This window comes from Kogia breviceps, chromosome 11 (genome assembly GCF_026419965.1).
Source record: "Kogia breviceps isolate mKogBre1 chromosome 11, mKogBre1 haplotype 1, whole genome shotgun sequence".
Taxonomy (NCBI): Eukaryota; Metazoa; Chordata; class Mammalia; order Artiodactyla; family Physeteridae; genus Kogia; species Kogia breviceps.
This window is the reverse complement of record NC_081320.1, coordinates 78079448-78093274: the sequence shown is the minus strand read 5'-3', so window position 1 is coordinate 78093274 and position 13827 is coordinate 78079448. Positions and strand designations below refer to the sequence as shown.

The 13827-nt window shown below is 34.5% G+C and overlaps 1 protein-coding gene across 11 annotated transcripts in view; it reads left to right on the top strand.

The window, feature by feature from the left end:
- The window catches only part of BIRC6 (baculoviral IAP repeat containing 6), a 239633-nt gene that overhangs the window by 38723 nt on the left and 187083 nt on the right, over positions 1-13827 (top strand). For all 11 annotated transcript variants that reach the window (XM_067007850.1, XM_067007847.1, XM_059078733.2 and 8 more), the window contains exons 5-9: positions 1049-1160; positions 3186-3268; positions 7004-7226; positions 7308-7468; positions 11599-11657. In XM_067007850.1, the coding sequence (XP_066863951.1) occupies positions 1049-1160; positions 3186-3268; positions 7004-7226; positions 7308-7468; positions 11599-11657 (638 nt within the window). The remainder of the gene's footprint in view (positions 1-1048; positions 1161-3185; positions 3269-7003; positions 7227-7307; positions 7469-11598; positions 11658-13827) is intronic.

Here is a 13827-nt window from a genome sequence, read left to right as displayed (position 1 = left end):
GGGTGCATGGGCTTCAGTAGTTGGGGTGCACAGGCTCAGTAGTTGTGGCTCGCGGGCTCTAGAGTGCAGGCTCAATAGTTGTGGCTCACGGGCTTAGTTTCTACACGACATGTGGGATCTTCCCGGACCAGGGATTGAACCTGTGTCCCCTGCATTGGCAGGTAGATTTTTAACCACTGCACCACCAGCGACGTGCCTGATTTTCTTTTTTTTCAAATCAGAACACAACTATGAGTTAAACCTAAAGCTCTCTAGCAATATTATAGGAAGCCATGTACTAATTTAAGGGAAGAATTTAAAGAAAAGTATTTTTCTGGTCTCTTTGTGATGACCTTTACCACTTTCTCTTTTTAAAAATCAGTTGCCCTTCTGTGTTAGGAAGAGGAAGTTCTGCTTATCAGTCCTTCTTATTTGAAGCTGTTTGGACTTTTTCTAATTTTGGTAGTCTCCTTTAAAAAGATACTCTAGTATTGTTACAGGTTCACTGTTAGTGAGTTAATGTATTTTAAAGAAAACATATGTGACGATTTCTTTTTTTTGATAATTCCCTGGAGAGTACAAGTTTCCTAGAAAAGGATTTCTCTGGAGAAAGAACATACAAATTGCTTTCTACTCAAAAAAAAAAAAAAAAAAAAATTAAACTAGAATATACTTTCTCAATATGGTTGAGATAAAACTACCATTCCTTTGGTTGTTGTTTTATCCATTTTTGCAAAACTTGTCACATGATGAAAGTGTAGGGTTCTCTGCCTCTATATTTTCAGATTTTCTGCTCTCTGATTGCTAATTATGCAACATTGGTTAATTTAATCTCCCCGGGAATTGTTTATCAGTTGTAGCTATCTTATCACATTTCTTTTTTCCCTACTCTGTTCAAGGGAAGTTCCTAAAACTGATCATTTTTAATTTAAAATACAAATTTGAATTGGTAATTAGACATTCCCAGTTTGTGTTGATAATCCAGTAAACTTTTTTCTTCAGTGGTAGATAGTAGTGTCACTGTAATTTTATGCCTAACTTCGGTTACATAAAGTTTGTTTACTTTTAGATCATTGATGTATAGTGAAGCTAACAGACGGGAGACATTTACCTCATGGCCTCATGTAGGCTATAGATGGGCACAGCCAGATCCCATGGCTCAAGCTGGATTTTATCATCAGGTAAATAAGGCTGTCAAAAATTTCTTTTCAATATGACTTTGTAGCCTTTAGTAAAATTGTCAACATTTTAATACTTTTTCAGTCATTATACTATTTTATGCACCCAGGCTCTGTGCTTGTGTGTATGTATGTATGTAATGTGAGTTTTGTTCTTATACCTTTGATCTTAATACTGACTGGCTGTTTCCTATGTCACATACTGTGTATGAAAGGGGAAAACATTAAAAAAAAAAAAGTAACCAATAACTGAGTTAATGCTTTATAACTATTTTCTTTCAGATTATATATATGATAAATATGATATATATAATATGTTTATGTATACAGTTAACAAACAGGCAGTTTTCTCCAGATTTGTGTCTTGAGAAGTGTTCTCTCTGGGTGTGTTTATTTTCAGTTTTGACTTATGCATTCATAACAGAGTAGTATATGTTAGGGTAATGCAATAAAAGCAATACATTGCAATTACTCTTGAAATTTTAATTTTATTGAGATTAAAAATTACCCATATATTAGATAACTATGGAAGCAGCATTGTGGGTAGTACAGTGTGACTTGAATACATATGTTGAAGAATTGATTAAGAAATTATGTAGAAAGAGAAAGAATCAGGGAAAATAGTCATGGTTTTATGTAGGAAAAGAAGAGGGTGTACAGGTAAGGATGAGTGACAAAAAGACATGAGAATGGGACATTATAGAAAGCTTCGTGGAGCTAAAGTAGAGAAACTTAAGAAAAATTAGTTTAAATAGGCATAATAAACCAGTTAAAGGAAACTTCAGCTGAATAATGCAGACTGGCTTACCACTGTTTTGCCATTGCTAAAGAAGCTGAGAAATCTAATAATTACATGTCAGTTTACATAAAGCATGCATATTTAATTTTAGAACTAAATTAAACTTTGAATACGTTGAAGTTACTGTCATAAAGAATCTTAAGAATGATTATTCCTTTGTTATCCTGAAGTGTTCTTGAAGTATCTTAAACTAAGATTAAATCAGAAAACCTTATATTTTTGAAGATTTTATTCAGAGTTTGTCAAATTTCCAGTTAAAGATAGATTTATTTGGCTAATACTAAAATCACTGAATATGCTTTCCTAAGTTAATGATTGAATAAGGACTATTTTTCCCAATAATTTATCTTCTTCCTTCTTATTTGGTGTCATTACCTAAAACAGTCTGTTAGGTGATACCTTGATATTTTTTCTGTTGAGCTCTTGTTCATTGTATTCCATTTTATTTTTTTTCCTTTTGGCCGCGCCATGCGGCTTGTGGGATCTTAGTTCCCTGACCAGGGATTGAACCCATGCCCTCTGCATTGGAAGCACGGAGTCTTAACCACTGGACCGCCAGGGAAGTCCCTGTATTCCATTTTTGCAAAGATCAAATCATAGGTTTTCTAGAATCTTCTACCTGTATTAGGTGCTGATTACTCTGTCTTCTATAAAATATAATATATTTATACCTGTAGACATAGTAAGTGCTAAGTAGAGTAAGTATTCAAAAATATTAATATTAGTTTTTAGAGGTATATTTCAGTTCAGATTTAGATTTTATATATATATATATAAATGTCATTTTGTCATATGTGTCTTACTTAAAGAATGTTGCCTTAATTACGTTCACTAGTTTGCTTTTTCTTTTTACTTGCCCTTTCTTATGTAGTAGTATAGAATTCAGTTTTTAATAATAAACCTGTTAGATTATTTCCTTTCATATACTTAACTATATTTAAAATACTTTAGTAATACAATTAGAAGATGCTAGATCAGAGATTGAGGATGTGTGTGTCTCCATATTTGATTTAGTGGTCATTTGCTGATGAAACATAATTTTTCAAATAAGGCAGCAAATTTATAAACATTTGGGGATTAAAAGTATATTGTTGAGGCCTAATAGTATAGGCTAATTTTCTTTTCCTCAATATGGAATTTTACCTAAAATTATGAACTTATTTAGAAGAGTTTTTATGAAGCAATTTTAATATTGATAAACCTTTTCTGTCTTCTTTATAAATTTGCAGCCTGCCTCATCTGGAGATGATAGAGCTATGTGTTTTACTTGTAGTGTATGTCTCGTCTGTTGGGAACCTACTGATGAACCTTGGTGAGTCTTGATATTTCTGAATGTAATAGGCTAAGTTCTATAAATGTGCTTCTAAATTTTATTTTTCTGATATCTGTATATTAATATTCTTGCCTTTTGTCATCTGTATTTTTGCCTCTGTTCTAAGAGAATGAGGTAATGCTGTCTATGCTCTGTCACATCACTTGGCATACAAGATCTCTAATGTGTGACTTTCCAAGATGTGTACATGGGAGAAGTGCCAAAGAATGGAACTAGACTCTGACTGAAAACTAGAAGGCTATGATAAAATAAATTTAAAAAGCATGATTAAATTTAGCAGTTTAGCTTTGTTCTTTTGAGGGCAGGTCATCAATAGGGAATCCATGGAGGAGGGCCTTTATGATTTACATTTCTAATTTTGAAGTAATTCTAGGGAGTCTGTGGTGGTTTTGAATTCTAGTGTGTGAAAGTTTAGAACTTGGTTAAACAATAGAGATCATGTATTGGAACCTCATTTTTAGAAAAAACTACTCTGAGGCCCTATTGATAGAAATAGTGGGACTTCCCTGGTGGCGCAGTGGTTAAGAATCTGCCTGCCAATGCAGGGGACTTGGGTTCAAGCCCTGGTCCAGGAAGATCCCACATGCTGTGGAGCAACGAAGCCCATGCTCCACAACTACTGAGCCTGTGCTCTAGAGCCCGTGAGCCACAACTACTGAGCCCACATGCCACAACTACTGAAGCCTGCGCGCCTAGAGCCCATGCTCTGCAACAAGAGAAGCCACCACAATGAGAAGCCTGCGCACTGCAGTGAAGAGTAGCCCCCGCTCGCCACAACTAGAGAAAGCCTGCGCGCAGCAACGAAGACCCAACGCAGCCAAAAATAAATAAATAAATAATAAATAAAATAGTAATAACAGCAAATATTTGTATAATATGGTTTACCAGGTACCATCCTACGCATTTTATATATTTTTAACTCATTTAATTCTCACATTAGCTTTATGAGGTAGGTATTATCATCTCCATTTTATAGGAGGGAATTGAGAATATTCTCCAATTTAATCCTTATAGTCACTCTATGAGATAAGAATTATTATACCATTTTAAAATTAAAAAAATAAAATTTGGTGAAGAGCATTGGGCTAGTAAGTCATGGAGCCAGGATTTGGTTTTAAGATATACCACTTATTTTGTACTATAATTAGTTCGAGATCTCTGAATGTTAATCAGCTGATGTGAACTTGCTAAAGCCTATTAGAGTGTGCATGCAGATTCCAGGTTGCAGTGGGAAGTACTGAAAATATGAAAAATTGAAATTGCATCTGCTGACTTTGAGTTTAGTATGAGCAATTTCCAGTTTAGGTTAAGGTTCTGTTTAGAATTTAATCTTTTCCCCTAGAAACCATCTTTATATGTATAGCAACCATTTTAACATGTATATTGTAGTTTCTTAGGCTGATCCTCAAAAAGTTATTTAACCCACACCTGAAAAATTATACCATGACATTATAGAATGTATCTTTATTCATAAATATTTTTCTGTGGGAAAGTTGATTTAGATTTCCAACTTGGGCTGTTAAAAACCCGTCTTTTCTTGATACAGTCAGGAAATCAAGGGTTCTACCTTTTCTTTGCCCCAGGATTCAGGATTCCTCAAACTCTTAAGCAGTTGGTAGTAGGGCCTAGGGCCAGTGCTCCAAATGGATAGAGGGAATGGGATTGATGGGGGCTGGGGAACTGAGCCTGTGTACCTTCTGAATCTGAAAGGAGGAAAAGAATGAAGATTTTTCATTTTTAGGGGAAGATGGGACTCATATTTTGATGGGGGGAGTTGATAGAGCCTCTTTGGAGGGAGATTGAACTTTAAAAAAATAAAATAAAATGGGCCCCTTATTATCTAGCAGTTCCACTTCTGATTTACACTAGAGAATTGCTCTTGTATGCAAGGAGGCACAAAATGGTCATGGTAGTGAAAATCTGGAAAATCTTACATGCCTCTCAGGAGGGGACTAGCTAAATAAAATATATTCTTGTAATTGACTATGATCCAACAGTTAAAGGAGTGAACAGTTAGCTCTCTATTAATCACCAATACCTTTTAGATATGTTATTGTATCAAGAAAGTCGTTGTAGGGACTTCCCTGGTGGCGAAGTGGTTAAGAATCCACCTGCCAATTCAGGGGCACGGGTTCGAGCCCTGGTCCGGGAAGATCCCACATGCCGCGGAGCAGTTAAGCCCAGGCGCCACAACTACTGAGTCCACGTGCCACAACTACTGAAGCCCGTGCACCTGGAGCCCATGCTCTGCAACAAGAGAAGCCACCGCAGTGAGAAGCTGTGCACCTTAACAAAGAGCAGCCCCCGCTTGCCACAACTGGAGAAAGCCTGTGCACAGAAGCAAAAGCCCAATGCAGCCAAAAAATAAATAAATAAATTTATAAAAAGAACAACAACAACAAAATATGTTGTAGAATGATTCATATAATAATATTGTTTATTTAAAATGAAAAAACCCATATTTTCTGAATGTACATGTATGTGTATAAATTTATAAAAGTATTTTAGAAGTATATTAAATTCGTAATAGTGGTTACATGGAGGTGGGATAGGTGATTACCGGGGTTGGATATTATAACCGAAGTGGGCCTTTTGCTGTATTTCAGATAGTCATATGTCACGTAAATAAAATTTTAATTAAAAAGTTAAAACTCAGGTTAAGAGAGAAAGATGGAAAGAGGAAAAATACCCTAAGGTTTGGCTGTGAGGGAGTCCAGGTCAGATATCATTTGCCTGCAGATGCCATGTTAAAGCATTAACATAAGACACCTTGTGTATTGTAAATTGTCCAGGATTTATATATGGTTGTAGGTAAGTTGTAGGTATAGTGTAAAAAGAAATATGTATACCCCATGGAATATTTTACAAGTATAAAAAATGGGTTTTTAAAAAAGCCTCTTTTTGGGGCTTCCCTGGTGGTGCAGTGGTTGAGAGTCCGCCTGCCAATGCAGGGGACATGGGTTTGTGCCCTGGTCCGGGAAGATGCCACATGCCGCGGAGCGGCTGGGCCCGTGAGCCATGGCCGCTGAGCCTGCAGGTCCGGAGCCTGTGCTCCGCAACGGGAGAGGCCACAACAGTGAGAGGCCCGTGTACCGCAAAAAAGAAAAATAAAATTACAAACATTTAAGGTGTACAATCTGGTGTTTTAGTATATATACACATTGTGAAAAGATCACCATAATCAAGTTAATTATCATATCCATCACCTCTAATACTTACCAGTTTGTGTGTGTTTGTTTGTTTAAGAATATTTAATTCAAGATACATCCTCTTCACAAATTTCAAATATACAATATGGTAATGTTATCTTTTGTCACCATGCTGTAGATAGAATACATAGAAAATTTTAAACTGAAACAAAGTAGTTATTTATTTAAAGCTGTGGGAAACCAGTGTGAATAAATACAAGGAGGTTAAACAGTTTTATCAGTATATTAATATGATATAAATTTTACTGTATCATTTATCTGTGTTTCATCTGAGACTGGCTTTATTTGTAATCAGTTAAAGTGAACAGTTGCTGTTAAAGTGAGTAGTTAACATGTTAGAGTGATCTCAGTAAAATGAAACAATTTTCTATTTAAGTCTTTAATTAAAGAATACTTTAAGTTCAATTAATTGTTTTTTTTAGAAAAAGTATTGTGGAGTTCTCTTTTAGTGTACAGACTTAACAGCTTAGTTCAGTAAACTTTCCCTTCCTTAATTTGTGTAAAGGTCTGAACACGAGAGACATTCCCCAAACTGCCCGTTTGTGAAAGGTGAGCACACACAGAATGTGCCATTGTCAGTCACTCTTGCAACAAGTCCCGCGCAGTTCCCCTGCACGGATGGAACTGACAGAATATCTTGCTTTGGGTCCGGGAGCTGCCCTCACTTTTTAGCTGCTGCAACGAAACGAGGAAAGATCTGTATATGGGATGTTTCCAAACTTATGAAGGTATGTTTTAATTTTGAAGAAACATATTAGTAATTGAGAAAAAATCCGTTGTAAATTTAGGCTTTTCATTTATTTGTTTAGGTGCACTTAAAGTTTGAAATTAATGCATATGATCCAGCAATTGTACAACAGCTTATTCTCTCGGGAGAACCAAGCTCAGCAGTTGAATCTAGGAGACCAACTTTGGCATGGCTAGAAGACTCCTCTAGTTGCTCAGATATACCAAAATTGGAAGGAGATAGGTATGTAAATTTATTTTGATAATATTTATAGAAGTTAAGTGTTTTCTTTTCCTGAATTGTATATTCTCTTAATGCTAATTAAAGAGGCAGAAAACATTGTTAGTCTCAAGAGATTAGAGACTCATTGTTTGGTTAGAAATCTGAAAGAATTGATTCTTGAAAGAAATTGTCATTCACAAACAACATAGTCTATAAAATATACTTTATTTTCTATCTCAGTCTATGCCAATTGGGAATAATCACACCATTGAAAAGTAAAGTCTAAATAATGAAATGAAATCCTTGGATTAGATTTGTAATTTTGCCTTCTCCTAAATCTTTTCAAAGAGCAGTTGAATCATTTGGTTCCTTTCCCCTTTTTTCATTAGCAGCTAAAATATAGAAGTGGTAATGAATAGTGAAATAACCCATGGCTAGGCAAGGTGATCTAATTATTTAAAACAATAAAGTATCAGTAGTCAGCAGTGAGTTGAGGTACAATAATTAATGCTAAGGAAAGATTCTGGTAGAATTGTTGTGCTGGATTCTATTCTATTCAGCTTTTCCAGAGATTCATGATTTCTGTGGCTGTATTTGACCTATGTGGGGGAAAGATAGTCAAATTAAAATCCCATCCTACCTACTTATCTCCAAAGAAGCTTTGCAGTTTTAACTCTGAACTGGGTAGGATTATAGAGCAACATTTGTGATACTCCCAATGTAGGCAGAATGAAGGGGTCCATAAGCCACTCAGCTTGTGTTAAGCAATAGCAGCTACCACTTTTTAAGATTCTGACGGTAGCCATGTGAAATGGAGCCTGTGTAACTGATCAGGTGTCCTGGTATACTGAGATCTATCATTTCACTTGCAGGGCTTCTTGTGTTACTGATGTGTGATTGGTGTTACACCACAGTGATTTATCATTTTATTTCACAGTCTGTTTATTTGGTGGCATGCACTTTCATTGAGAAGTAATATAGAACTTTACTAATAGAAATGATTTCATTATTTAAATTAATGGAGAATTCACAACATATAAAATGGGAAGTTTACCTCTGTCTAGTCCCTCTTGCTAATAGTATGTGGAAATTATTAGTAGGTAAATGAATGTGGCCTGAGTTCTGGAACAGACTGAATTAAAGCTTCATGGTGTTCTCAGTTATTTTAAGTCCCTGTGAGAGCTTGATGGGAAAGCAGGTGGCCCACTGTTGTCTTGAGTTTGACCATATTTGCCAGTAAGACTGAAAAGTAAGCATGCGTGACCTCTTTGATTTTCTTCGAAATTAGTGGAAAATTATTCATAGAAGATAATGAAACTGGTATGTCCTGAACACTGACTTTAACTAGAACTTTTGACTCAGTTTTGTAATTTGAGGATTAAAAATTGAATCAAGATATAGTTTTAAGATCGCACACATATACACACCTTGGTAAAATGTACATTTTAGGTAAACACTTGTCCAGTATTTCTTGCGGACAGGTATTATCTGAGCTCGTGTGCTAGGGTTGAGATATAAATCTCTCTGCCTGCTTTTTTAAGAGACTTTAAATCTTTCTAGGGTAGAATGACCCTTTTCTCTCAAGATAGTGTGAAATGAGTCATATACAAAGGTTACTCTGTGTCGGGGTGGTAGGAGGAAGCTGAAGAGGTGGAGCTTCAAGCCCTTTCTCTCCCCTTCCTTTCCTCCAGAGGTAGCAGGATTCCTGTTGAATTGGTAGTGGATGTAATGAGCCAGACTACCTCTGCCTCTGTGGCACGAGATATAGTATATGTAGTATATTTTGTTTTAAAATATGCTGTGCTTCATTAGCTTGAAGAATAATACATTAATTGAAGAAACTAAAGCTTAACCAAGAAGTTTAAAGTAATTAGCAGTATAGCTTGCTTGGCAATTGTTTTTTGTCTATTTCTACTTAGAAGGCAACATTTGTCTTTGTTCTGAATAGGAAGAATATTTGGGACACATTTAATTTTAATGAATTAACATTTTTGTCTGGATGCCTCATTTGTATGTTATGTCTTTCAAATTTGCAAAAATTTCCTGAATTTAACTTTGAAATTGTTTATAGTATTGTATATCTTAGTTATATATCAAAACTAAGGTACACCGGTAGTATTAGCATATATAATCTTAACTAAGCATTTTAAACTTAGCATATATATTTTTTTGCATGGTTATTACTTTGGAAAAGGTTTTATGTCATGTAAAAGACTTTAGTAAATCTAGTATCTATTATATAAGTACATTTGACCCTTGAACAACATGGGTTAACTGTGTGAATCCAATTATGTGTGTATTTTTTTTAATAGCGAATACTGCCCGATCTGTGGTTGGTTGAATCTGCAGATGGAGAAACACGGATACAGAAGGGCAATTAGTATAAGTTATACACAGATTTTCCACTTAATGGAGGGTTGGTGCACCTAACCTCTGTGTTGTTCAGTGGTCAACTGTAATGCATGTTTATTGTAGAAATATTAGAAAATATATGGAAGTAAGCTGAAGAAAAGTAGAGTCCCCATTATCATACCATATAGTCATGTTAACGTTTAGGTGTGTATAGTTTTTTTTAAACCCGTGTGATTTTAAAAAAATTTATTGATGCATAATTACCCATCAGAAGATTCACCCTTTAAGTGTACAGTTTAGTGGTTTTACTCATATGGTTTTATCACTTAGTAGTATGAGCAGTTTTCTGTCAAGAAATAATGTTTTTTAAAATATTACTTTATTTTGAAGAATTTCACAATAAAGCTTTTTTTTTTTGTGGGCTAATTAAGGCAATTATCTGGCAACCCTTTGTAACATTCTCTGTAACTTCAAGACAGCTGAATTCCTTCTTTAAAATATACTACTACTAGATTTTATCTTTTATCTCAGTGTAACTGGGTAATATTTGGGTATTTTTCTTAATGCAAAAGCCCTCAAAACCTATTGTTTCTTCCTGGTTTGGACTTCTTCATCCTGGATAATTCCCAATCATTAATTTTTCCTCTTAGGATTTATTTTTCCAAATATCTTTATTATTTTTCTGAAACTAGCCAGTTAGTATTTGAATAGCTTGAGGTTAATTAGCAGCTCATCTTTTTCACATTCTTTTTGTTATTTTAAAATTATAGCACAAAATTTGTTTATGGTTAATTATTACCAGTTGAAAAAACTGAAACACAGAAATTATGTCAAAAATATCTAAGCAAGTATCTTCCCACCCCAATTTCAGACATTACTTTAAGCATTTCTAAGGGACATTACCAGGTTACATTTCATAATAAAATAACATTATAAATGCCTAGGTTCAGATGGAAGTGCAATATACTGTTTCAAAAAGGGAGAATTACTTTTCCTTCTTGTGAAATGCATCTTTTAATTTTTGTAGTTTAGGTTATCAAAATTTTAGAACTGCTGTAAACGTGCTGATTGTTAGTTCATACACTGCCTGATGTACTAGAGTGGTCTGTAATTATATCTTTTTTCCTGTTTGCTAACAATGGAGACTGAGGATAACGTTAGATGCAAAGAGAGAGGCTGGCAATTTCTTGGTCACCTGAGTGAAGAGGAAAAGGAGTCTTGTTGTCTTGACTCCTAAGTTATGAGTTTCAGTAGTTTTCCTGCGTATCAAGGCAGTCTTAACAGCCCCTCCCAAACAAGCAAAAAAAAAACCAAAAGCAAAACACAAATGACATGCGTATCTGTGTGAAAACACTTACATACGCACATATTTATACAGCTATTCTATTTGGTTATAGAGTAACTTTTCTGAATTCAGTAATAGAATAGTTACTAAAATTTTACTAGTGGAAGCTTGTGCTTGATTTTATTAGCTGTTTTTCTCTTTTTTCAGTTTATTTACCCAGACTATCCCTAGTTGTACCTATTCATTTGTCGAATTCCCATAGATTCTATTGTAAATTTTTAGAGATTACCACACTCTATTTCAGGCAGACATTTATTTAATGATTTAAGATGATTCATTATTAGCATTGTTAATCAGTTAGGGTCTCAAACTACTTATATATCATTTAAGCTAGTTTTGTGATGCTTGTTTGAGATGCAAAACAATAGTTGTAACATTGTCCTTTTTTCTTTGCTGTCTCATGTTATGTATACTTTTTTTGAAATGGAAATTAATTTTTAATTTATCTCTTAAGTGATGATTTACTGGAGGATTCAGACAGTGAAGAGCACTCCAGATCAGATTCTGTGACAGGTATGTAAAAAATATTAGATAATCTATTTTTTATATCCTTGCATTTATATAGTTTTTAGGTAAAGCTAAATACCACTTAATTCTGTATTTCTTAGCACAAACTCTAAATTTTCATTAATACACAAAGAAATCTCAAATATTATGTATCAGAGATCTTGAATTAGTAGTGTGTTCATAGAGTTTCATACTTAAAATTTAAATAGTACCTATTTGAGCCAAAGGAATTAAAATGAATCTTATTAAATATTTGTTACATATTTCAGGGACATTAAACTCTTCCAAATGCGTTCAGCTTATTTGTATAGTGTATTGTATTGTTAAATAAAAATAACATTTAAATTAATAATTATTAATTAATGATTTCTTATTCTCCCAAAACCACAGGTGAATAGAGAATAAATTTTAAGGTATAAAATCATAGACATTAAGGCATCAAGTAAATGCTGCCTTGTTCATTAACTTATGAAATATTAAGGCAAAAGAGTATTCTTCATATTTTAATGTAGTTATATTATAGGCAAGGCATCTCAGAATTCGAATCCTAACCCTGTCACTTTTTTTGGGGCTGTGTTGGGTCTTCGTTGCTGTGCATGGGCTTTCTCTAGTTGCGGTGCGTGGGCTTCTCATCGAAGTGGCTTCTCTTGTTGCAGAGCACGGGCTCTAGACGCGCGGGCTTCAGTAGTTGTGCCTTGTGGTCTCTAGAGCGCAGGCTCAGTAGTTGTGGCTCATAGGCTTAGTTGCTCCGCGGCATGTGGGATCTTCCTGGACCAGGGCATGAACTCGTGCCCCCTGCCTCGGCAGACGAATTCTTAACCACTGCGCCACCAGGGAAGCCCAACCCTGTCACTTATTATAGTCTGATTGCACTTCCTAATATATAAAATAGTGATATTAACATCTGTTATTTAAAATTTTGGGAATTGATTAAGATAAAATACGTAAACAGATTGCCTGGGAAGTAGCCACTATTTTAAAGAAGTGACCATTATTAAATTCTGGCTATTTTCTGATGTCAGATGTCATGAAATAAGGACATATATGACTTATTAAATCTCTTTAGGGGAGACTTGGTTTTGTATAGTTCAGTTGTTGAAAGTTATGTGTCTAAACTTAGTATAGAGTAGTAGGTGCTCTCAATTCTAATTTGTTGTAAAATCTTTTTAAAGCCACCAAACAATACTGCACTGATTTTTGAGTTAACCCTCATTTGTCTTTTAAGGTAGTTCTTAGCAATGAAAAAAATCAAGAAAAATGTAGGAAACTGCCCTGAATAATACACAAATGTGTAATTAGCTCTAGGAAAAATAATTGATTACATTAAAAAAATAAGTCTGATGAAGAGTGCTCTTTTTCCACTTTGTTACCCCTTTGCAAAAGAAAGGGCTACTATTGCAGTTTGAAAAATCTGATGAAGAATAATACATTGGTCACTGGTTATCTGGAGATCTGGTTAGAGCCTGAACTCTTTTGCAAAATAAGTCTTTGGTCTTGTCAAGTCACTTAAACTCTCTGGGCTTCAATTTTTCCTTTGTCAAGTGAAGTATTTGAACTAAGTGTTCCTTTTTCTGCTCTTAAATTTTTTGATTCTAGCTATTATCCTTTCCTTTGTATGCTGTGGCCTCGCTCTTTCCTCTGGGTCTAAGGATCTCAGTAGGTATTTTTGTAATTATAGTACTTATATATTGATCTATTTCCTTATCCCTTTTCTACCTTTATCTTTTTCATCTATGCCTGTTTGATCTTTCACACTTTCTTTAGATTCTGTAGTCCTGTTTACTTCACTTCCCATTTACCATATATTTTTGTTGACTTTTTTTTATGATACCTCATTCAGGGTTGGGAGTGGTGTCCTTATATAGTATTAAAAGGTAACCATGGTAAGAGAAAAAAATCCTTCCAGTTAAGAATTTTTAATTGCCTCATTTGAGGATTTGTAAGTAATTCATTCATTTATAGTAAAATATGTATCTTCTAAGCTAATTCTTTTATATTGAGAGACTGTTGGTGAATTTTGGAGGCTTGTGATATTAATGGGAGATGTATTTTCTTCCTGAAGTATCTAAAATAAGTCATAGATGCTATTTCAAAACTTAAATTTACTAACTCCAAGTTCTTCCCATCAAATTGAATGATATGGTCTGAAAAAATGTAGAATATATTTCTTAATTTC